The 24,924-nt window shown below is 44.8% G+C and overlaps 1 protein-coding gene across 6 annotated transcripts in view; it reads right to left on the reverse strand.

Annotated features, from left to right (window-relative positions):
* Window positions 1–1,424: 1,424 nt before the first annotated feature.
* TXNDC11 (thioredoxin domain containing 11) overlaps window positions 1,425–24,924 on the reverse strand; it is a 54,145-nt gene continuing 30,645 nt past the window's right edge. For 3 of the 6 annotated variants that reach the window (XM_080908071.1, XM_080908072.1, XM_080908068.1), the window contains 7 exons: window positions 20,771–20,883; window positions 18,470–18,670; window positions 14,590–15,382; window positions 11,645–11,787; window positions 11,182–11,291; window positions 7,039–7,119; window positions 1,425–2,071 (listed from right to left, as the gene is read on the reverse strand). In XM_080908071.1, the coding sequence (XP_080764197.1) occupies window positions 1,471–2,071; window positions 7,039–7,119; window positions 11,182–11,291; window positions 11,645–11,787; window positions 14,590–15,382; window positions 18,470–18,670; window positions 20,771–20,883 (2,042 nt within the window). In that variant the 3' untranslated portion in view covers window positions 1,425–1,470. The remainder of the gene's footprint in view (window positions 2,072–7,038; window positions 7,120–11,181; window positions 11,292–11,644; window positions 11,788–14,589; window positions 15,383–18,469; window positions 18,671–20,770; window positions 20,884–24,924) is intronic. The other 3 variants (XM_080908070.1, XM_080908069.1, XM_080908067.1) reach the window with 2 other exon arrangements.

A 24,924-nucleotide genomic window follows, 5' to 3' on the forward strand; every position in this document is an offset into this window, starting at 1 on the left:
TGTATTGAATTCACTTTGATCCTTGGGGCTTTGTAGACAGAGCTCCCTGACCCAGCTCTCAAGGCACTATGTGCCATAGAAGGTCATTTCTAATGTGTACATAAGCATTTACAACAGAGTCACCAGGTTCACCAAGTTCAGGGCCTGGTTTTCACAGGCAAGGGAGCCAGCAGCATGTCTCCAGGATATTTCTTACGTCTATAAGCTTGCTCAGATCTTAATCCCACCACCATGATAAGCACTCTAAACTACTATTAGGAATAAACTTGACTATGCTGGCACCCTTGGTGACGTGAGGGTGGCCAGCTAGCCCTGACAGCAGAGAGCTTCAGGCTAGTCTGAAGACAGCTTTAAAAAGCATGTGAAGCTAATTTGTTTTCTGGAACCCCAAGGGAGAAGCTGTAGGGACACTTCTTTTTAGCAGTGTGTTACCAATATGGGGTGGGGAGGCAGATGTTAAGAGACAGTCTAAGGTGAGGAGGGACAACGAATAAGGCCATGTGTGAAGGTAGAGGTAGCCGAGGATGGACTGGCCATGGGCAGAGGCTGCTGAGGCTGGCTTGTACGTGTGTTAGACCTGGAAGCAGTGACTCTCTAGGTCTAGGAGGGGCACAGAAGGTATCAGAGGATCTGCCCTGGAGTTGGCTGAGGCTGAGGGGTCTGACCCATTCCCACCCCACATCCACCTTTCTACCTCTGCTTCTTGTAGCCAGCAGCCTAAACGCTGCTGATCCTTGTCTCCACCCACTGATCAAGGCCAGCTTGGATCTACACCGAAGTTGAGCCTGTTCGTCACTGCACTGTCTAGTACTATGCCCATGAAGTTTGTTTTTCAAATAGACATCATCACATTCTTACCAGTTACACTTTGGGGGAGCTTCCTATGAGCCCCCCCATTGCCGTGGGGGGAGGGGGCTTTCAAGTTTGAGTCAGTCCATCCAGAGGGGAAGATGAGTAAGTTCAGGCATTTTAGGGCACTGGTGGGGTCACAGGGAGAAGAATGAACACCTGTAGAATTAGTGAACAGCCATGCAAGTCTTCCCTGTCCTTGGTTATACTGGTTACCTTTTTAAGTGTGCACCAGAGCCATACACTCCAATGGATAATAAGTTATGACTTCTCTTCAGATTATTTCCCAATAGTGTAACTATTGTGGTCAGGTCTTCTGATGAGTAAGAAGCTAGCCTTTCATCCTGGGGAGCATGCAGGAACTCTGAGGCTAAGCCACTGAAGCAGGACTGACTTTCCTAGATCTGTGTTCAAACGGACAGTGCTACTGTTGTCTCAAAGCTACCAGTGTGTGCAATAAGTGGGAGGGACGTCATCCCTGATCAATAAATGCTGAATGACATTCAAATTCATTTTGTAGACCACTGAGAAAATCTTTATTTACAATAAATTTCAATAAAATTTGCATAACTATATTCCCAATGTACAGTTCTCACCTCTGGTTCCTTCATCATTCAAAAGTTAGTCTGTCCTGTTCTCGTGCTTTCTGCTGGAGGGCGGAGGGCTGTCACCAGGTAACTGGGTAGTACCTGTGGGCTTGGAGTGGCTGGGGTGAGCCTTTCCCAGACGTGTTGGTTCCTTAGCCCCACCTTGGCCCTCTAGTTCCCTCTCCATAGTGGCCACAAGGATCTTGAGCCACGTGTGCTCAGGGAGGGGAGTCTTTGAGGCCCTGGCCAGCTCTTGGAGCTCTCGAGCTTTCTTCAAATACAGGGCCTGCAGTTTCTGGCTGTGGCGCCGGAGTAGCCTGTGCTGTTGCTCCAGGGCCCGCTGCCGGCGAAGCAGGCGGTGCCCATCCCTGCGGGCACTAAAGAGCCGGCCCTCCACCTGCTCCTGTGTACGGCGTAGGCTGCTCATCTCAGATCTCAGCTTCTGCATTGCATTCTCCACGTGAGAGATGTGTTCATGCTGTAGGACAGCCTCGGTCTGGACACAATCTTGGGTAGGAGGGCTGATGCCAAGGTCCTGGGGGGCAGAGGCAGGGTCTGAGTGATGCAGAATGAACCGCAGCAGATTCGGGAGGGTGATGGGGAGGTCTCCAGGGTATTTCACACTTAGGTCCTTTCTGGAGAGGAAGGGAAAGTCAAAAGTGAGGGTCTCAATAGGCACAATGCAGGGACAAATGGGACTGGATGTCAGACTGGCCATTCTGACCAATAAAAGATGCTGGTCTCTTGCTGAAAGGAAGGCAGTGCTGTCCGGGCAGATTTGCACTGCAGTGATCAAGGAAATTTGAGTGTTTATCTGTTCCTAAGGACAGAGCTGTTTCTGTACTCAACTTTCAGAGAGATAAACATGCTCAGGCCTAAGCCCCAAACCAGTGCAAGAGCTACATGAGCTGGTGAACACAGCCCTGGGACAGGGACAGGGCTGTCCTCAGTTATCTCACATAGCTATTAACAGTGCTCAGTAAAACTGAAAATACAAACGAAACAAAACCAGCAACAGTACACACTTAATGTATGGTATACTCCATTGGGACACTAGGTGGGTGCTACTGGCTAATATACCAACCGGTGGACTAAGATGAGTCACACAGCTACTTAACCCTGACAGCAAAGGACTGACGATGGTGATATCAAAAGGGGTTCCTACATCTTCCTTGCTCTAATTTAGAAAGGTCCTTTTCAGGACCTGTCATCTAACTGTTCTTAACTCTCTCACAGGTGTTGTGCAGAGGCAATCTAGGTACCATAACTATACACTTCTTTCTACAGTTCTCCTTAGGCTAGTCATCAGACGGAACCAACACCCTCAGAGAGTAAGGAACAGAGCTGACAGGACTCCAGAGGCAGCACCCATGCTGCCCTGCTCAGTGCCATATAGTCTCAGACAAATGACTTGATCTTTGTAAAATGGGGATGGGAGCATCATGTGCCTCATAGGGCTGTTGAAAGGGTTAAATGAATTAAGTGTTGAACATTAGCTTTTTCAGAACTGCATTTTTAACCCTTATGGCATCATACATAATTCTTAAAGCAGGAAGATCACAGTTTGAAACAAGCCTGGGCTATACAGTGAAACTATGTCTCAAAAAAAGAAAAAAAAAATCGCATTGTTCCTTAATATACCAACTAAGTTGGGGCTGGAGAGATGGCTCATTGGTTAAGACTGCTAGCTGTTTTTTTCAGAGAACCTGGGTTCAATTCCCAGCACCCACATAGTGGCTCACAACTGTCTAAAGTTTCAGCCCCAGGGGATTTGATGCCCTTTTCTGTGGGTACTGCACACATGCTGCACAGATAGACGGGTAGGTAAAACACACACACACACACACACACACACACACACACACACACATATATATAATCTTTTTTTAAATTAAAAAAGCCTTGCATGTTGGCACACACCTTTAATCTCAGCATTAGGGAAGCAGAGGCAGGTGGATCTCTATCAGTTTGAGGCTAAGCCTGGTCTACATAGCAAATATGAAGCCAGCCAAGGTTACTTAAAGAGACCCTATCTCAAAAAACCAAAATAAATAAAATTATACAAAATTAAAAATGAAATGAGGATTGCATCAACTGAAAACTTTCCACACACAAATCCAGAAGTCAACACCTAAATACAACAGAACGTGTTTTATTAATAGATGACACTCAAAAGCCTCAAGAGACTTAAATTAGATATGCCAAACTGTACATGGTGACCCACAGTGGTAACCCCAGCACTTAAGAGGCAAGAGGAAAACCAGAAGTTTGAAGCTAGCCTGGACTATACTGTGAGATCCTATCTCACAACAAAAATAAAACCAAGTTAACCCCTTTATGGAATGTTTGGGGTGGGGTGAGCTTCTAGGTAGCTTTTTACAATTTTTAAAACTTTCATGTATCAGAAAAACAGAAAGAACTTCAAAGTTTACATGTCAGCTGTATCTGTCAATAATCAGGTACAGATTATAATAATTATAATTAATTAACAGAATTATAAGTCTTCTCTACAATAGAAGAAAGGCACTCAGAACGAGTCTGGAGAGGATACATGGTCTTGCTACTCTATCAAGCAGCAAAAGGCCTGTCTTCTAGGGTCAAGTGGAGGTGTAACATTCCATCAGAAGAGCTTAAGACAGCTCAGCATGTCCTGGAGGTGTTACAGAATGAGACTGGTCAACGGAATGTTCTCTGAAGTTTGGGGCAATGCTGTAGTTCCCGAGAATGTTCTCATACCTTCTATTTACTTTTTGTGATGCTTTGGTTTTGGAGACAGGGCCGCATTCTATACCTCTGGCTAGCCTATAACATACTATGTAGACCAGGCTGGCCTCAAACAGAGATCCAAATGCCTGACTACTCTTGAGTATTCATTCATATTAAAGATGTGCACCACCACACCCAACCCACACCTTTATTAAAAAATTTTTTAGTTTTTTAAGTTGAGGTTTTCCTGTATAGCCCTGGCCATCCTGAGAGCTTGCTGTGTAGACCAGGCTGGCCAAAACCTCAAGAGTTCTGCCTGCCTCTGCTTTCCAAGTACTGGGATTAAAGTTGTGTGCCGCCACCACCCGGCATATACATTTTTTCTTTTTAAGATCCAAATGTTGGATTGATTGGTTTGTTTGTAGACAGGCTATCTGTTGTAACCTTGGCTATCCTGGGACTAGCCCTGTAGATCAGACTGTCTTTAAACTCAAGAGATTCACCTGCTTCCACCTCCTGAGTCCTGGGACTTTAAAGGCCAGGTCATGGACAGGGGTTTTTGATTTTGTTTTCCTTTCATTTTTAAAAAAGTAGCTAGGACATAGAGTATCTTTAAACTGCTTCCAAAAAGAAGTTCTTTTAATCTGGGAATAGTGGCTCCCGTCATGAATCTCAGCACTCAGAAGGCTAAGGCTGTCTGGGTTACATAGTGAGTTCTAGACCAGCTTAAAATACAATGCAAGACTCTTGTCTCAAAAAATAGTTCCCTCCCTACCACCCAAAAAGGTCACTGTCCTGAAAGCATGGTGCTAGTTAGAGCTCCCCAGAAATAGTGAAGTTCTTCTGGGGGTACCTGGAGTATCCTTGTGGGACATGTACCAGCATCCCCTGCCCAGAGTTAGGCCGAGGTGTCTATAGTTTGCAGTGTCCTTCAGAGCAGGGTGTAGACTGCTGGTTTGGGGAACTGGCTCTGAGAGATTCCTATGCAAGGTGTTGGTCTGTGTCCCAGTCCCCTACCCCCACTGGTGATGAAGAAAGGTAAGACCAGAGCAGAAAGAAGCTAGGCATAGACAACTGTACAGTGGGCAGAAGGCAGGACTCTTCCCAAGACTCTTGTCCTCTATGACTGCAGTGGGGCACAGTCAATTAGCAGGGATGTAGAGCATACAAGCAGCGTCTTCCAATGCTCGAAGCCCTCACACCTCAGAAGCAGCCATGTCAGCACCTCAGTGTTCTTTCTCTCCGCTTCATGCACACAGTTTGCATTTTCCACAGTTCAAGCACAAAATTTCACTAAAAATAGCAGGAGCAGGTGAACATGTCTTATTACATGTGATGCCACAATGGTTTCACTTCCTCTTCTGGGAGCCTTTGGACTTGACTGCTCTTAGAAGCTGCCAGTGGCCCCCACAGTCCTCACTCAGATGACTGCTTCCTGCCAGGCCAGCACAGGGATCTCTGGCAATAAGTAGACACACGCTGCTTTTCTACATTCTGGGTAAGCTGGCAATGTTCTCTGGACCAGCTAACAACTTGTGGCCATTTTTAGAAAATGAGAAAAGTCTCATTCTGAAGCAGCAGACTCTGATTTAAGCTCTGTGTTTAACAGCCATGGAGAGTCTTCTGCTCTTCAGTATCAGGAGACGAAGGAGAGGCTGCAGGAACCTGGAGTATTCACTTTTGTTTTTTGACACAGGACCTCAATTTATAATCCCTGCTAGCTTTCAACTCAAAGAGCTCCATCTGCCTCTGCTTCCCAAGCTGGAATTAAAGGTGCGTGTCAGCACACCTGGCCTGTGCCCAGTCTTCCACTATACACAGCTGCAGAAGTGGGACTGGCCACCCTGTGGCGCACCTGCCCTGCGGGTCTCTCCTTGCACATGCTCATCAGTCCCTTTGCTCCCAAAGTCCTACAAAGGCTGTAACTTTACTATCCTTCATTACACAGATGTCACACACAGATGGAGCTACTGGTGTTGGTGTCTGTGATTTCTTGATTATATAGCAGTCTAAACATGTCTTGGAAAGAGAGTTCACTGTGGCAGAGCCACTGTTTTCAGTGTGTGATCTGACAAGCCCTTGCTACCTTCCACAGGAAGTACTCTAGCTCACATTCTCTGAGATGAAGGGCAAAAACAGAGACAACGATTCGAGGAGTCCAAGGAAGCCCTCTGGCAGACAGGGCTCATGAGCACAGCAGTGCTGCAGTGACTTGTAAGTGCCAAGGGCCAGCCCTCCTGAAGACCCTTCATTTCCCACACACACCCACAGGGGCGAGAGCGGTTCAAGGGAAGCTGTGTGTGAGTGACAAAGGAGCCAGCATCCAGCTTGTGTGGCTTTAGAGCAGAGAGTCCTTTGTGGAAATATTTGGGTCAATACTTATAACCAAGGCCAACCCTCCTTGCTAATGTCCCATCCCTGTTTGCTGGAGCTTTCAGCATAGCTGGGTGACAGACAACTTCAGAGCAGACTGTAGGGAACTGCAAGTGCCCCTTGGGTGAGAGGGTGTGTGGGTAAGAGCAGGATTCATCCCACACAAACATGAGCACATTCCTGTCAATTGTAGCATCCGTATGGGGTCACACAGGCTCTCTGGTTCCCAGGGATGTACTTGGTAGGTTAAGGTGAAGGCTAGCCTGGTCTACACAATGAGTTCTAGAACAGCCAGAACTACATAATGAGGCCCTGTCTCAAAAAAACAAAAAATAAACATCGTAACACATGGCATTCCAACACTAAAGCTCCTCTACTCTGTATCTCTAATGCACTATTTTAACAGTGGTTTACAATATCACAAATGATTTACAATGGAAGCTCATTCCATCTTCAGTCCTTAACAAGAGAACCCTACCTACACAATATTGAAAAGAAAAGGAAAAAAAAAATCCAGCCTTACCTATTGCAGGGGAAAAACAAAACGGTAGGAAGACGGTCAACCATGAATTCCCAAGGAAGATCATTCTGAGACACATCGATCCTGAGAAAGGAAAAAGGAAAAATGATTGGTAAGAAGTAACTGGCCAAACAAGCCCCAAACCTGAAGAACTTGAGAATGCTTCTATGGCCCAGACTAGACCAAACCCCTCACTCCAGGTGTAAGGCAGGCACCTACACTTTAAGAACATGCCACTGTGTACCCTGGATAATAGAACCTGAAACTAAGCATAAAGCCCCCAGGCTGCCTCAGTGAAAGAGTACTTTATCTACTCATCAGGATCTCGCAAGTATTTTAATCTGTATGTTAGTTCTAGAAAAGGAAAGCTACTGAGCACAGCACACACAGCAGGTCTCTCTGAAGATTATACTTTATAGTCAATAAATCTAGATGAAGACCAAGATCAATCTACTGTCTTAACAGTGTCAGTTCTCCCCTCCCCCTCCTCACCATGGGCCTTGCTGCTGCAGCTGGTCTAGTTCAGCTAGTTTAGCTCAAGATGGTGTCAACCACTCAGCAGCCATCTTGTGGCAGCATCCCTAGTGCCAGTATTACTGGCATATGCCACTAAGGACAGTAGGTAATTTATGTATATTAAAATGGGTGACATATAAATCACCCGCCCTGTGATTAATTACTGTAGAACAGACTAAAATTGCTCTGGTGAATGAACTCCCTCCAGCAGCAGGCACTGGGCTGGACAGGTGATGAGGATCACATGTTCTGACCCACCAGCGGGCTGATGGCATCCTTTAAGGGGGATATTCGTGATCAGTGAACAAGGAAGATCAAGATGCCTGGACCTATTAGTTTGGTGGAGTTTTTCAAAAGGTATAAGTGATATGGGATGATTAGGCAGTATAAACCAGTATAAACCAGTGAATGTTAGTATGATGAGGTGTGTGATGGTTTGTATATGCTTGGACTGGGGCATGACACCATTAGGAGGTGTGTCATAGTGGGTGTGGGCTTAAGACCATCTCCAAGCTTCCTGGAAGTCAGTATTCTGCTAGCAGCCTCCAGATGAAGATGTAAAACTCTCAGCTACTCCTGCACCATACCTGCCCGGATGCTGTCACGTCCCTGCCTTGATGATAATGGACTGAACTTCTGAACCTGTAAGCCAGCCCCAATTAAATGTTGTACTTATAAGAGTTGCCTTTGAAGAGTTGACTCAGCTGTTAAGAGCACTGACTGCTCTTCCAGAGGTCCTGAGTTCAAATCCCAGCAACCACATGGTGGCTCACAACCATCTGTAATGGAATCTGATGCCCTCTTCTGGTGTGTCTGAAGACAGCTACAGTGTACTCACATAAAATAAATAAATCTTTTTAAAAAATCATTAATAAAAAAAAATCATTAAAAAAAAAAGTTGCCTTGGCCACAGCAGTAAAACCCTAATGAAGACAAGATGGTAGAATGCTTGCTTAGCACAATTTATAGAAAAGCCCTTCTTAAACCAGGCATGGTGGCATACATCTATAATTTCAGCACTCAGGAGACAAAACCAAGAGGATTACAAATTCAAGGTCATCTTTAGCTATATAGTTATTTGGAGGCCACCCTGGGATCTGGGATACTTTTATAAATACCCTAAAATTGGTACAAACAAAATGCAAAATTTTCCTCCACATCTTTTAACAAAGTAGCATGTTTGCCTCTGCTTGTGAAGGCCAAGTGTATTGGCCACCATCCTTTATAGTTGAATTCGTTTTCCTTCCAAATACATACTTCTCCAAAGAGCCCACGGTGTAGTGAGATCCTTTAAAAGCCACAGGGCTCCTCCTTGGGCTCCTCTTGGTGTGGCTTCTTGAGCTGACAGCAGCAGTCCTATTGCTTCTACTCTACCATTCATTCATTCAGGGAAGTACTGATGTGGGATGGACAGAAATGTCCCCTAGGCCAACATCACTGACACATGCCTTTCCTGTTGCTGCTTCAGAGACCTGCCTGCCTCTGCTGCCCTACTGCTAGGATTAAAGGCATGTGCCACCACCTGATTTATGCAGAGTATTGTGTATGCCAGACAGCACTCTATCCCTCCACACTACAGCTCCAGCCCGCTTTAAATGTGGTAGGTCTCCAGTATCAACTCTTCAGTCTGAATACTGGCCCCTAATTTTCATGTTGCACAATTCTGGACAACTTGCCTAATATTTCTATACCTTAAATCAAAAGAAAGCGATGGACTCAGCAGTTTCACTGGCCTAGTGCTCTGAGGTTAAGTGTATACAATCTCTTAGCACAGTCGCTTCTCAAACGTGCCTCTAGTTATTACTGAGAATAAATAGGCAGCAAGTGAAATATAAATATACACATGCTTATGTTTACCTTTTAAGGCATTTTAAAAATTATGACTAGGGATATAACTAAGTGGTAGAGCATTTGCTTTGCATGCATGAGGTCCTAAGTTTAATCGTGCCACTAAGAAAGAAAAAAGAAAGAAAACCATTCCCCTCAAGTACGTTGTTTTCACTGCACACACTTCTAGTGGATATGAATTGTCTTTCATAATCTTTTCACTGGAAAATTTTATCTCTATCTTCTGCTTTTTCCCTATGATCTGGTCTAAACCGCTCACTTAATGATCTGGATTTGAGGGCTTGGCAAAGTGCTTATATAAGCTATTGTTCTTGGTTGCTGACCACACTAGAGCCTAGAACACACTTCAGCTGCAGGACACAGAAATTAAGTTAGAAGGGAGGTGAAAGGTCATGGGACCATAAGATGCTATTAAGTAGTTAGGAAAGAAAAGGAATCGGTAATCTTACTTAGTGGCAGAGCTTGCATGTACAATACTGATCTCAAAACAAGATGTGGCTCACAGGCAAATCAGTGGCCTGACTATTTTCTGATTGGATTTGAGGCCTGCTCCATAACTCAAAACAAAACTATCAAAACTAATTAAAGACCATGGCTGTGGAGGTCACAGGCCCTAGTGGAAAACTTACTAATGCTGTTTTACTAAATGTACAAAAGCTATGTCAATATTTATGCTTATAACTACAGGCAAATGCTGTCAGCTTTTATCAGACGGGTGGATGAGGAACTCAGGGAGAGAGAATAGTTTAAGAATTGATGATTGGGGGAGGGATTTGAAATGCTCTATTCTGAACATGACACAGCCATTGCACTCATGAACTCACAAAATTTACTCAGGGATAGCGGAAGGGCTTATAGCCTACCCCTCCTGGGATTCATTAGCTACTGACAAATGCCAAGAGAGGGGCGGTACTCCTCTTCAACAGTGTAGCCCCTGGTATGTCCTCCATGTTCTAGTGTACAGCTCCATGTCATAAGCATGTGGGTGACTCAGGTTAAACTTGATTACAAAACAAAAACAGTATGACCTGAAATCAGGAATCGACTCATAGAAAGTAAAGTAAGAAGGTTAATGGGCATGAGGGTGAAAAGGGTTAGTGTACTCAGGATGCACCATATATGCACATATAGAACTGCCAGGGAGTTGGGTATGATGGTGTGCACCTTCACTCCTAGCACACAAGATGCAGAGGTAGGTGGATCTGAGTTCAAGGTCAGTGTGGTTTACAGTGTTACAGGCCAGCCAGGGCTACATAGTAGATAGAACCTGTCTCAAAACAAACATCTCCTACCTACCCAACTGTCAAAGAATACATGTAATTAAACTGGTGTTTGAAGACAGGCATGGTAGCTTACACCTGTAACCCTAGCATTTGATAGACTAAGGCAGAAGGACTGCCAGGAATTAAAGGCCAGCCTGGGCTATCTAGTAAGCTCAAGCCAACCTGAACTAGAGTGAGTCTGTCTCAAAACAAAGGATTTAAAATGTGTTTATACAAAAGCGCACAGAAAGCATCACAGTCATAACTAGACACAGGGCTATCAACAAAGTCTTCTTGATTTCACCGATGAAGAGGAAAACAACGGCAAAGGCTCCGAGTCCCAGGGTTGGGTTGCAAGTCTAGGAACCTCCTTCTCAAGCCGTCTAAGAAGTCAGACCCGGACCTGTTTTCCTAAGTATTCCAGTCGGCAATAAGCATTTTTATGACCACTAACTTCTAGCCCACCCAGCATGGGCTGGCTGGCAGAGAGGATCAAGAGCAGCACAGCCCAAGTACTTACCTGGCCACAGTAAATGTGTCTTCGGGCAGGAGCCGAGCTAGCTGGATGAAGATGTGATTGAGAGATGGGCAAAAGCCACACCACTGTGTGTAATAAAGCAGCAGAACATCCTGTGGGAAGGGAGACAATCGTTACTCACACCTGCTCTTGGCCCTCGCCTCCTACAGTGCTGGGAATCCCAAAGGCATTGAGTCAACTTGACTGCTTCTGCAGAAATCATGGTGAGATCTTCATTCATCTAGTTTTAACTGTTTTTTTCTTTATGGTCTTTGGACAACTAGAAAAGCACCATGCAATCTGTTCATTTTCTGCCACTAAACTTATCTGCATGTCAAAACCACAGCTGTAGGAATTAAGTGGGCTTGACTTTTGTCCCTCTCTGGCACTCCTAAACCTGTTGCAATAGTGATCAGGACAGCAGGCAGGGCCTCACTGGCTGGAAGCCCTAGCTCTTATCCTGTACCTGTTTGCGAAGGGTTACTTCCCAGAAGGTATCAGTTGTCACTTCCGTGATTAAATGCTGACTTGGAAACTGAGCAGAATCACTTCCAGTGAGATGCCTTTTCAAGGGGCTGTAGAGAACACTGAAGTTTTGAATAAAAGACTCTAAAAGTAAAAAGAAAATGAGACCAGATTTGCTTTAGGTACAAGCAGAATAGCTTGCCTACTTTAAATTTCAAATATTTCAGAATTGAAATGATTTCCCATGTCAACAATTTTATTATTGTTTTATTTTACTTTTGGTTCTGTTTTAAGGCAGGGTCTTGCTTTATAGTTCCGGCTGATTTGGAACTTTCTATGGAGACCAGGCTGGCACTGAACTCAGAGATCTACCCACCTTTTGAGTAATGGGATCAAAGGTCTGTTTCCATGTTTACATTTTGTCTTGTTGTTTCTTAATCACCGCAACTAAACAGAACTTAGCACCAAGGCCCAGGGTACTAACAGACCTCAAAGGACAGTTCCTTACTAACTAAATTAAACATGTATGAGCGGGGTGCTCAGTGTATTGTGGAGATTTAGTCCTGCTCTTTTCCACAGGGACTGCCAGACACACCACTGAGAGCATACAGTGGCAAACGGCAGCCTTGAATGGCAGCCCTTTCAGCATCACTATAGACACTGTCCCAGCACAATGTCAAGGTGTAATTATGCATGGTGGAAAAATGTATAAATAAACGTGTAAATAAGAAAAGTCCTAACTTACACCAACAATCTCACCCTTGCCACCAATGCCACATCTCAGAACCCTCTACCTCAGCGAAGCATCAATAGTCTATAAACTTCCCTCTCTCTTCCAACTCCCTCCAATGGAGGTCTTAACAGTGACACATTCTGTTAAGCAGGAGGTAGGGAGAGGGTCATGAACACTAAAGACACATTTTTATCATGGCTCAACAAAACTTAGTTGGCTATGGTTTTGGACTGTGAAACCATGACTTCCCAATCTGAATGAAGCCTACATTCTAAAGCCACTACCAAACCTGCTGCAAAGTATAGAACAGGAAAAATGGCTGGGCCAGAGCTGATATAAAGAATGAAATGAAACCTGAAGAGGATTTTTTTCAGAAAACCCGTACATTCAAAGTAATGTGTTATGAGCGTCTCTGAGCTGAGGCTTACTCACAGAATCCAGAGAACCCAGTCACTTTAAAACTTGCACATTCATTTGGGTATAGAGGTGCACACCTTTAATTCTAAGTGCTTGGGAGGCAGAGACAGGTGGATCTGAGTCTGAGGCCAGCTTGGTCTACACAGCGAGTTCTAGGAGAGCCAAAGCTATTTAGACAAACCCGTTTGAAAGGAAAAAAAAAAAAAAACAAACAAAAAACAAAAAACAAAAACCAAAATAACAATAACAAAAAACATAGCTGGGAGGTTGTGGAGAGATGGCTGTTCTTTCAGAGGACCTAGGTTCTGTTTTCAGCATCTACATGGTAGCTCACAATTGCCTGTTGCAGGAGATTCAATGCCCTTTTATGGCTTCTCTGGATACCACACACATTCAGGCAAAATACCATATACATAAAAAAATAATAAAAATAAAACTTAAACCACATGCTTGGGGAGATGGAGATATGGCTTAAGAGCAAAGACTGCTTTTCCAGAGGACTGAGGGTGGATTCCTAGCACCCACAGAGTGGCTCAGAACTACCTGTAGCTTCAGATTCAGGGGATCTGACATTCTCTTATGGCTTCTGCAGGTATCACATACACATGGTAATCAAACACACATACAAGCAAAACACACACATAAAATAAAAATAAACATCAAAATAAAATACATATTTGTTTCATTTAAAAAAAGCCAAATATACCAACATATCATAAATTGAGAGTAACTGTGCTCCATGAAGTGACTGATCACAGGTTTGCTTTGAGCATCAAAGAGCTCTTGTGATTATAATACGTAATTTGGCACAGAATAACCAACATTTCATGAGTCCTCTCATGAAGGTGGCTAATGTTAATGCTTCACCTGGACAGACAAAAGGACTAGTACTTAAGGAGCTGTGCTCGCCCTGTCTTCAGTCTCTAAACTTAGAACTCAAGTTCTATCACACTCCTCCTTCCTCCGTTTGGCAAGCATTGGCTCTCCCTGCTTCTGCAGTGATGCTGAACTAACAAGGCTTTTGAATTTAGTTTCTTGTGTTGCATGTCAGGAACTTCAGCAAAGTCTGGGAACAGGACCATGTGAGTTTGCTGCTGTTGCTGCTGCCAAGCCCTGGGAGTCAACTCTGGGCTGCTTTCCCACAGTGTAAAGGCTTAGGTCACCTCATGTGGTTTTTACTGCAGCCTGCTCTCAACACTTGCACATTGCAATGCAGGCACTGGGGGTGAAGGCAGGCTTCTTCAACATGCTATATGTAAAAGTTCAGCACAACAAATGGGGCCTGGTGGCCCTGAAACTCATACATTCAACCCTATGGAACAAGGGTGAGCAAGACATACTAAGTGTACTTCCTTTTGCTTCAGCTCCTTCCAACTGTGGTGTTATTACTGCCTTGTTCATCAGCCCCTGCACATCCCACTAGAAAGGCTTTCACCACTTTGTCTGGCATGGGAGCCAGGTTCCTTGTAATTAATATTTTCTCAGCTTTGGAAATGTAACAGAAGTTGCCAGTCTTAGACTCTTAGTCCCTACAGGTTATCTGACAAACTGGACCAAACCCGGACAGTCAGAAGCTTCTGCTCTATTTCCTGGACAAACTAACTAACTCTATTTTCTTTTCAAACTGACCAACCAACAGATAAAGACAATTTTTGATCAGTTGTCTGAAGAATTAAAATGAGCTATGAAGCTGGTGTCACTCCCAAGATCGGGACTAAGGAGACCATCAATGCAAATTACAGCTCTTAAGCTAAGTAAAGCTTATTCTGCTGAGGGAGGCAGACCACCCACAGTACCTAGAGTGAACTTCACGAGGGCTTGTTTGGGATCCAGGATATAGTGAGATTCTTCTTTCACATCAACAATTGTGGCAAACTCCTTCACAGGAGCAGAGCTTGGGGCACCCAGTCTCTCTGCATATAGCCAAAATAAATTGGAATCCAAAAGGTAGATGTTCAGGGTCTTGTTGGTTCTGCAGCTCAGGCCTGTGAAGGTTGTGCTAGTGATGCCCACTTCAGGAAAGCGGTACCTGTTCTCCTCAATGTGAGGAATGGAGCTCGGGCCAGTGGCCTCACAGCTCTTCTCTAAGGCAGAGAATTCGATGGCTGGGGCTGTGAAGACATCCTGTTCAGAGCCAGTAAAGCTTGCTGTGCCCCCAGATATGGTCCTGCAACATGCAGTGCAGTAGCTGAAAGGACTATAGGAGGTTAAAAAATTGCTGCATTCTATGCTGCCCGACACCACACGGTAAAAGGTCTGCTCCTTGAGGTAGAAAGAATCCAGAGCTGCTGCCATCTCCAAGAAGCTGCAGTGTGGCACACTCACTGAGCTAGGTCTGGTACCACCCACTGTCTGGTTGACACACAGCTCACAGACATTGTGGGTCCTGGAGAGGGCTGGCCCCTGTGGCAGCACCACCGTGTTACAGCAGGGGGACGCTGCCATCAACTGAGCATCAGGCAGTGGGACTGGCAGCTCTGGTGCCAGGGACTGGAACACAGGCACCTCCACCCGCCGCAGGTGCTGAAGGAGGCGCTCCACCACCTGGTCCCCATGACAGTTGTTATACTCCAAGGCCACTGCGGTGATCTGAAAGACAGGGCAGAACTGGTGAGAGGCCCACGTTTTATGGATGCAGAAAATGTCAGCTGTGCTGCCTGTATGGCGTCTCTGAGTCACCGGCAGGAGAGAAGTAGTCACACCAAACTTTTGTTGTTGTTGTTTTTAGGTATTTGAGACAGGGTTTCTCTACAGACTGGCCTCAAATTTACAGAGATCTGCCTGCCCCTGCCTCCCAAGTGTTGGGGTTAAAGGTGTGCACTACCACTGCCCGGCTCACACCAAACTCAGACAGGGGTCCTGGCTATTTTTTTACAACATGCCCCTCTATCACCTAGCAATGAACCACGACTCTGAGTCAGAAGGTTCTAGAGATACCTGCCCACCACAGACAAAGTCCAGCAGACAACTGTCCAGCTCAGGAATATATTCAGACAGAACAGAGGAAACCCTCTTGCCTCCCAGGCGAGCATACTTTCTTCATACTTTTAAAATTCTCCTATGCTGTCATTTTTCTCCAATCTTCAGTAAGTCTGAAAACTTCTCAAAGCACATATAGAGATTTAAGTAAGTTTACAGCATATATTCTCCCAAACACATCCATGCCACACAGGAGATCACCACGCCAGCCTGCTCCCAACAGTCCACACCCATCTTTCCTTTCCAGAGCACCTCTCCCCTCCCTGGTCCACTGTTGCTAGGTTTCTAGCCACAAGCTAGAAACCAGCTAGTCCTCGATTTCTGCTCAGTATCCTCCTTTTTCTTAACACCTGAACTTCTACACAGATGATTGCTGTTCTTAAGACCCTGTTCAGATAAAGGCAGCCCCACTCTGAATGGTAAGTGAACTGGCTTCTGCAATTTTAGCACCTGACACCATTCCATGGCCTCAAAGGTTTCTGCTGGGATGCCCCTTCTCTTTACAGGTTTATGGATCTTCACTGACAGGACCAAGTTTGAGCTCATGTGAACATATGGTATTTCATAGAAATGTATATCATATCCTTTCTTGAAGAGAGTAACCACTTTATTCTCAAGTTTAAAGTCTACTTCAGCTACTTAGTGAGTTCAAAGCCAATCTGGGTTACGTGAGATTGTCTCAAACAAAAAAAGTATGTCAGTATGTGTGAGCCATTTAATGAATACATTTCCAACTTAGATAACTTCTGTAACGGTATTTATAGAAGATTAATTCAAAACGTATTTACAGAGTAGTTCTTAGGAAAAAAAGTCACTTTGATGGTAAACTAGATACTTTAAATGACCCTCCACCCATATAAACATTATTATTGTTTTTGGACAAGATTCTTGACAGCACATGTGCCAATCCCCAACTATTGCTCAGAGTAGATAACAAGTCTGGCATGTTGCATAATATACAGCATGATGTCTCAACAATGCTCTGAGGGGCACAAGGGGCTGCTTCCTGGTGTCAGGATCTACGCTTTCTTTGTACACATGCAGGTGTGGAGTGATCATTAATGTAGCACATGTGTAAAGGCAGCTGCCCATGCCTAGTCTTGGTGTACCCAACACCTGTCACTTCTATACAAAGCCTGTAACTGTTACAAGCATCTTTGGCTACTATGCCCAAGAGTGTAAGTTCTTTCAAGCCCAGACCTAGGCCCACAATGGCAATGGAAAACAAAGCTACCCGAGTCCCCCCCTTACCCAGTGTGCCTGCTTCCTTTTAAGCCTCCCCTGCCTTCTTCTGCCACTTCCTGACCCTGGCCTGGCTGAGTCTGACAGTCCTCTGAGTTCTAAGCAGAGTCTTGATTCCAGACTGGACTACCTTCTGAGACCAGGTGTCCGTGGTTGCCACATTCCTTTCCCACAAGCTCCCAGTACTCATTGAACGCTGTTCAGACCAACCTGCCACATGGGGGGTGCTTGTCTCAAAAATGCATAATACTAAGGGGCCATACCAACCATATGTGGAGGTAACAGGCCCCACCTACCTCAGAGCATCCCTAAGAGCTTGAGGAACAGTCACAGATGAAACTACTTTTTTAAACAAAAGGCCTGTTGGTAGATTCTAGAAACAGAGATGTCGGGAGAATCTCATCTGAGAACATGAGGCTGGAGGCAAAGCCTCCCTTTGGTGCCAAATTCAACCTCAGCCCCCTGAAGTAAGGGACAGACTTCTGCCAACACTACTCTGCCACCCAGCATACCCAAGTCAAGGGAGACAATGTCACCAAAATTAGAGTAAAAAGCCACAGCCACAGCTACCACTAAGGCTGGAACCTGCAAAGACCCTGTCAACTCTTAATCTAGATGGCACAGAGTCCTGGACATGGAAGAGAGATTCTTGGACCATGAAACATTCATGCAATGCACATTTTCTAAAGAAATGAAGCCTTACGTTCCACTTGAGTTCAGTGGAAGGAACAGAACTGCTCCACTTCTTTCTCTTTCTTCCTTTAAAGCCAGGCTGCGCATCCATTAGAAGGCTCCCAGCGGGGACAACAACTTGAACCAAATCCTGGAGAACAGCAGAGAGCCTAGCTACTGAGACGTTCTTCCCCAGTCTCCAGAGCAGAGCTCAGAGGCCCAGGGACAGGCCCTGTCTGCTTTGCCTGGTCTATGCTATAGTGATTCAGATTATAGTTTGGGCCAATTAAGGGATCCTTGAAGGTAGTAAATTCAATTTAGCAACCCCAGGCTCTCTGCTGATTGTTAGTGCTCCCTCTAAGTGCTTCCAGATGATGCAGGGCAGGAGGGAGGGAAGACTCTGGGCATCTGTCTCTGGAAGCCTGTCCTTCTACACAACAATTAAGGTTCGGTGTAGCTGTGCCTGGCTAGGTCCCCCCAAAGTGGCACTCCCTTGGCTTTATCAGCTTGCCTGAGTTCCCATCACCCACTCAATAGGAAGGTCAGTGCAATCATCTGAAGAGCTGTTTGCTGTGTCTCTGGGGAAGCAGGTTCATTTCCCTTCTGCTATTTACCCCAGACCAGAGCAGCAAATAGACAGTTGGAGAAGCTGGGGATCCCTGTCCCAGGTAAAGACCACTGAGCCCCAGCTACTATTTCTGACAGCTACTTGTGATGATGGACTAGTGCCCTTGAATGTGGAAGGAGAGCTATGACAGGAATCAGAAACACTAGGACTCTTACCTCATCTAGGAGAGGATGCTTCTCGGCTAAGGGATTAAAAGGTATGAACAGGAAGAGTGCTGGTCCTTTCTTCAGCTCATTGTTCAACAGCAGACTCTTGCCTCCATGGGGTTGTAGCCATCGCACGAGGGTCTCCTGGTTTTCTGAGGCCCACTTATAGATGTTCTCAGCTGTGAAGTTCATGACTTCCCTGGGGAAGACCTGCCAAGGACAAATATAGCAGAATAAAGCAGAAGTGTGTTTGTTAGACAAGGCAGAGCAAAGAAGCAGCACTGCAGTCCAGAGGCCAGGTCAAGCTTCACTGTGAGGGAAGAAAAGGCACCCAGAGGCCATGACTACTGGCTGTAAAGTCATCACTTAGCTCACCTCTCCACACAGTCTCAACAAGTGGGTAGAAAGCAACCATGGAAGGACGAGGTGACTTTCATATCACTGGGTTCACCTTTTGTCCCCGAGATAGACTCACCTATCCAGATACTCTTCCTGCCTTCAGGTGGTTGTAATGACCTCTAGTCACCCTAAGGAGCATTACAAAGCACCATGTAGTGTTTAGAACAATCTAGGTCTACTGTCTATGGTTACACAGTGTTATATATCTTAACCTTAGCTTGTCAAATTCTACCCCAGAGGCCAGAGTGAAGCATCTGCTAGGCAGAGGCTACAAAGACTTTGTGCGAGGTCACCCCGGCAATTGGACAAATTCCTGGCATTGAATGGGGATCCAGCAGATACTAGAGCAAATCAGTGAGTACCCTGAGCTTACACAGACGCTAGATCACATTCTGTGTAGCAGGAAGGAAACAGACACTTGGCATTTTCACTTTGGTTTTCTGTAACATAAAAGAATTTTTGAAAGTCCAATGATATAAATCACAAGTTTCAAACAATTTCCAGAGTGATACTTTGGGAAGTTTCACAAAATGAAGCACAGTAACACCATAATGGAGACCTAAGTGACTTCACATGAATGTGCCTACTGCTTCTTACAACACTAACCTTCCAGTGATACTTCATTTGATAAAAGGCATTCTAATAAACACCTGAGGCAGTCTCAGAACTACTGCACAGTTCTCCCCCTACTCCTCTGCAGTGTCCTGTGCTATGAATACACGGCCTGAACAGTGGCATGAGGAAAGGAGAGCTAGCGACGCAGAGGAAGGGAAGCGAGGTGGGCACAGGAGAGTGGGCAGGCTGTGGAGAGGCAACTGGCAGCAATGCTCAGAGGACAGGAGGGTTTAAAACATTTCTATTTGGAAAACACAAAAATACGTTTAACGGAATATGAATACCAAGAAGAAAAGCACAATATCTGTGAGCTCTGAGAGTTACGCAGATGCTGAAATGACTGGCCAGCAAGGGTGATCCCTGGTGAATTCTCAACAGCACCTAGAAAGACCCATGACCCTGAGCCGAAGGAAGAAACCTTCACTGCACCTGAATACCAGCGATCCTGTCAGCAATGAACTCTTCAGAGGACCATCAAGAAGGCTCAGTGGGTAAAGGCACTTGCTGCCAAGCCTGTGACCTGAGTTCCACCCCAAGGACATTTATGGCAGAAGGAGAAATGAACTCCTGACATTGTCCTTGGACCTATATGTGTGTGTGTGACAAAATAAATGTAATTAAAAATAAAACACTTCAGAAAAATACCCTGTCAGCAACAACTGTTTAAGAAGCAAGGACACAGCTGTGAAGCTCGGTGCTGGAGTAGGTAGGTGGCAGCAGTCCCAGCAAAAAAGCAAAGGAAATCAGGGAACAAAGGAGACAGTGAGAACCCAGGACATCTGAGGTGAGAAGCTTTCAGCTTCTCCCTGTGTCTTTTCTTCTCATTTGAGAGGCTTTTATTACAGAGGTTCCTCTGAAAGGGGGTGGGAGGGTGAGGGGAAGAAATGAGGAAGAGAGAGTCTTCCTGTGTCTAGACAAAAACTTAAACACTGCACCATTAGCAAATGAACAATACTGCTCAGTGGAAGCTCATCTTAGAGATCATGCACCTAGAGTAAGAGATCAACTGAGTAGCTGCAGCCTCACTCGAGAAGGGCAACTAGCAAAGCTATTCCAGAATCTAAGAATCTAAGCAAACTGGATCTAGAAAGCACAGTCAAGAGCCTTCTAATGCATGGATCTGTTCCTGGGCTAGGCTTTAGAGTGGGCTTACAGGAATTCTCAATTTGCACATAAAATCACATGTTCTTTCTTAGGGAGAGGCTCATACATTTCATCCAGTTCTTAATTGAGTCTGTGACCTACATAGGGTTAAGAACCACTGCGCTAATACAAATGTGATTTTAAAATACTTACAAGTGATGTGTTGAAATGTCTATGTAAATACACACTTCCAGAGTGTGCTAAGGATACCAGTTTCGCAAGATGTTTATTTGTGATAACCCCAAATCGTACTGTTCCTAGGTAATCTGAAACAGAAAATTTTCCTTTATTAAAGAGAGGGCCCAGGCCTTAAAACAACACAAACCCATTGATCCAGTCCTAATGCACTTAGCCCTAGAGCAAGGCTGTTGCTAACCTGGCCTGGCCCTGGAAGGAGCAGTTGCAGAAGCTGGACTATTCACTCCGTCACTTGGGCTGAGGAGACTGCCACATCCACCTGTAGTCATCTGACTTGTCTGCCTTGCCACCCTGTTCCCCATGCTCAACAAGCCTACCTCTGGGCCAGGGCACAAGCTGCCAACTCTGGACATGTGCAGCTCCTTCTCATCTTGCTCTCACTTTCCCTGACTACCTGCCTAGTATCAAGCAGTCAGGGGAGGAAAGGTCTGGGAAGATGTTGGGACTTTATCTTTTTATGTTGATGGTGCCTGTAAGCACCTATATTGTCTTATTCATTTATTTACTTACATCTTACTCTATCCAAATTCCTCCCAGGAATTTAAGTTTACAGCAGAACCCTCATTGGATAAGGATGAGTCTGAGCTTCTGATCCTCCTGCCTCCACCTTCCCAGTACTGGATTAAAGGACTGTGTCCCCACAAGCAGTTTGTAGGGTGCTGGGGAGCAAACCAGGATTTCATGCATGCTAGGCAAGCACTCTCCCAACTGAGCAGCACTGCATGCCACCAACTGTATGTGTAATGAGTGGATCTAGCATAAACAAACAATTCACACAAACTGACAATAAAAAATGATTAAAATGTGCACACCACAGAAAGGGAATGGACCTGGATAATCATCACATCAAAAGATACCCAATCTCACTCTGAGGAAAACAAAATAATACCACTTCTGACCTTTGAACTGAGCCTGAAATGTGAGGCATGGGAACAGAGTATCAATGACCAGCAGAGCACTGGAGGCTCTGGTAGAACACTAGCAGGGAAGGCAAAGTTTGAGACCTGACAACAGAAGTTTGTGGACTGCTAGCAACAAAGAAGGAACAGTGTGTCAGGTGTCAGGTGTGGTGGCACACACCATTAGTCCCGGCACCCAGGAGACAGGCAAGCTGATCTCTGAGTTCAAGGCCAGTCTGGTCTACAAAGCAAAACCCCTCATGCTTGAAAAACAGTATTCTTTTCTAATGGGCAAAGGGGAGTAGAAATGTATAAAGAACCTGAAGGAACACACAGAGGCACACACTGAGTAGTCCCAGATACTCTGAAGACTGGGAGAAGAGGAATGCTGGAGCCTAAAAAGAGCTTAAGACCAAGATGGGCAAAATATGAAGACATGCCTCAAACAGGACAAGAAGAATCTGAAAGGAGAGTACAGTTGGTTTGGTGTTGTGGTACCAACACCACAGAGAGTCATATCCTCTTATGTGATGCTTTCATCACTAACAGTAAATAGGCTTTAGATGCTGTGTGTGCATCTGCCAGCATGACAGTAGGGAGTAAAGGCAAACCTGATACAGGTTCTAGGGACAGAAGCCAGGCTGCTAGCTCAGTAGCAAGTACCTTCCCTGCTAGGCCTTCCTTATTTTTCAGGGACCATGCAATATTGTTTGAACAATTATAAAACAAAGTATTGCATGTTGAAGGGGGATATATAACACAGTGTATGGAACACTTTGTCCTTTCCTATTCTCCTTCCTTATCACAGGTGTTAAAGAAGGTAAGTTACATTTCAGATGCTACCAGCTTATCAAGTAGCCACTATATAAATCTGAACAAATTCAACACATAAAGGTTCAAAGCCTGGCACCGTGGTGCACACACCTTCAGTCCTAGCATTTGTAGGCAGAGGCAGACAGGTCTCCATGAGTCTAAGGCCAGCCTGGTCTACAGAGTGAGTCCAGGTCAGCGTGAGCTGTTTCATAGTAAGATCCTGCCTCAAAAACAAAAAAAGGTTTCTTCAATCCCAAGTCCTACCTCCCAACATTGCCAGTCTTAACCAGTAGGTGAGGAGTAGCTGACTAGAACAGTAGGAGTGCCTCTCTAACAATCCTAAACACAAACTTGACGCATTTAAAGTGACACAAGAGAAACACAGGAAGAATAAACCAGAAAGTAAAGAGAGGTTTGTGGGGAGGCTTGTATGTACCTGGGCATCTGACTCAGAGTCACAGTCATGTGGGAAGCTACTATAAAAAGCAATCACTAGCAAAAAAGCTAACAGCAAATCAGTAACACCACAGAGAGGGTGAGAGAGAAAGAATCAACCTCAGTAACTGCAGAGCCATAAAATTAAGGGCCAAGATAACTGGGCTAAGTCCATAAATCTCATTAACAATGCTTCCCACAAGGCTATAACTGGCAATCCTGAAACTACTAACACTTCTTTTACCCAAGTATATTGCCGTCATGGGAACCAGGACTTTTACTACCGGGGTAAAAAGTTACACTGTAGGAGAGGAAGGCTAAAATGAATCCTATTGTGTCAGACTGGAATCAGAGAGAGCTGTATAAGCTAGACTTTCATGTATTTGCACAAATGAATAGGATATAAAGTATAGATGCATTCATATATGGGTATAAACACATATGTTTCCTGGTTCTACCTGCTGAGAACTTCAACTAAGAACACCCGCAAGCCACCAAAGAGTATACCCCACACTCAGACCTTTATCCCCAACGTCAATCTCCACTGAAAGGAACCAGGGTCCTACAGAAGAGGGTGATAAGAGGGGAAAAAGCAGGGAGAGATGTGTGTTATAGTCCTATGGATGGACCCTGGGCCTTCCATATGCTAGCAAACACTCTTACCACTGAGCCCTCTCCAAGTCCCTTTAAAACATTTAAATGGTTCAACACATTACGTTCAGATGACGAAAATATCAGGAAAAAAAAAGGCAGCACCTAAGCTACAGTTGAAACTTGCTGAGCCTACGTAACACTGCCCAGGAAAGGCTGGGGCCTGTGAATCCTGTGATTAGAACAGCAAAATTAGTCAAGAAGGTCGTGATTTGGGATTCTGCTAATGTCTCCAGCATGATATGCTGCAGCAGAATGAAACTGCACCAGTCTAACTGCATCCGCATGAATGAAACAGGTTGCCCACACAAAGCAGAGCCTAACAGACCACAACTCTGAAACTTTACTTTTCTCACATGGAAACATTTATAAAAATCAAACTTCTTGTGAACATTGTGGAGATTTACCAGAGAGAAGTATCAAGTTTGCAATCTCATGCAATAATTACTACTTGGATCTCTAAGAATAATGTGAGTGCACCCTGTTGAAACCGGCACTGGCATGTCCTACATGTCTTCTTTGTCACTTATAAAATGAATCCTTCTGTTCTACAAGTAATGAGGTTCCAATATTGTAATTAAGAACTATGAAAGCCAGGCATAATAGGAGGCAGAATGATCATCCATGGTCATCTTTAGCTGTGTAGGGAGTCTGAGGTTAGCCTAGGCTCCATCAGAGTGTCTAAAGGAAAACAAACGACTTCGAAGGCGCATAGTCTCTCCTCCCTTGCCTCCTCTTCATAGAAAAATCTACCGAGAGCCAGGTGTGGTACTGCATGCTTTTAATGTAGGCAGAGCAGGCAGGTCTGAGTTTGAGGCTCTGGTCTACAGACCTAGTTCCAGAATAGTCAGGGTTACACAAAGAAACCCTGTCTTGAACCCCCACCAAAAAACAAAACAAAACAAAAAAACAAAAACAAAAAACTAACATGGGAAAAGCCACATTCTAATACTTTTTTAAGATCAGAAAAAAAGGGAGCTGGATAGATGTCTCAATGGTTAAGAGCACCAGTTCTTAACAACAGCTCAACGGTTAAGAGAACCATCAGAACTCAGGTCCTGAGTTCAATTCTCAGCAACTACATGGTGGCTCACAACCATCTGTACTGGGATCTGACACTCTACTAGCATTCAAGTGTACATGCAGATAAAGCACTCACATAAATACATAAATAAGTCTTTAAAAGAAAAAAGATTTTTTAAAATTCTGTGTGTCTGTGTGTGGGTATGCACCTAGAGCTGAGAGGCATCTGTGAGTCCTATCATGGATACTGAGAAGTGATTCTGGATTGCCTGCAAAAGCAGTATGTTC

This window comes from Micromys minutus (assembly GCF_963924665.1).
Source record: "Micromys minutus genome assembly, chromosome: 31".
NCBI lineage: Eukaryota > Metazoa > Chordata > Mammalia > Rodentia > Muridae > Micromys > Micromys minutus.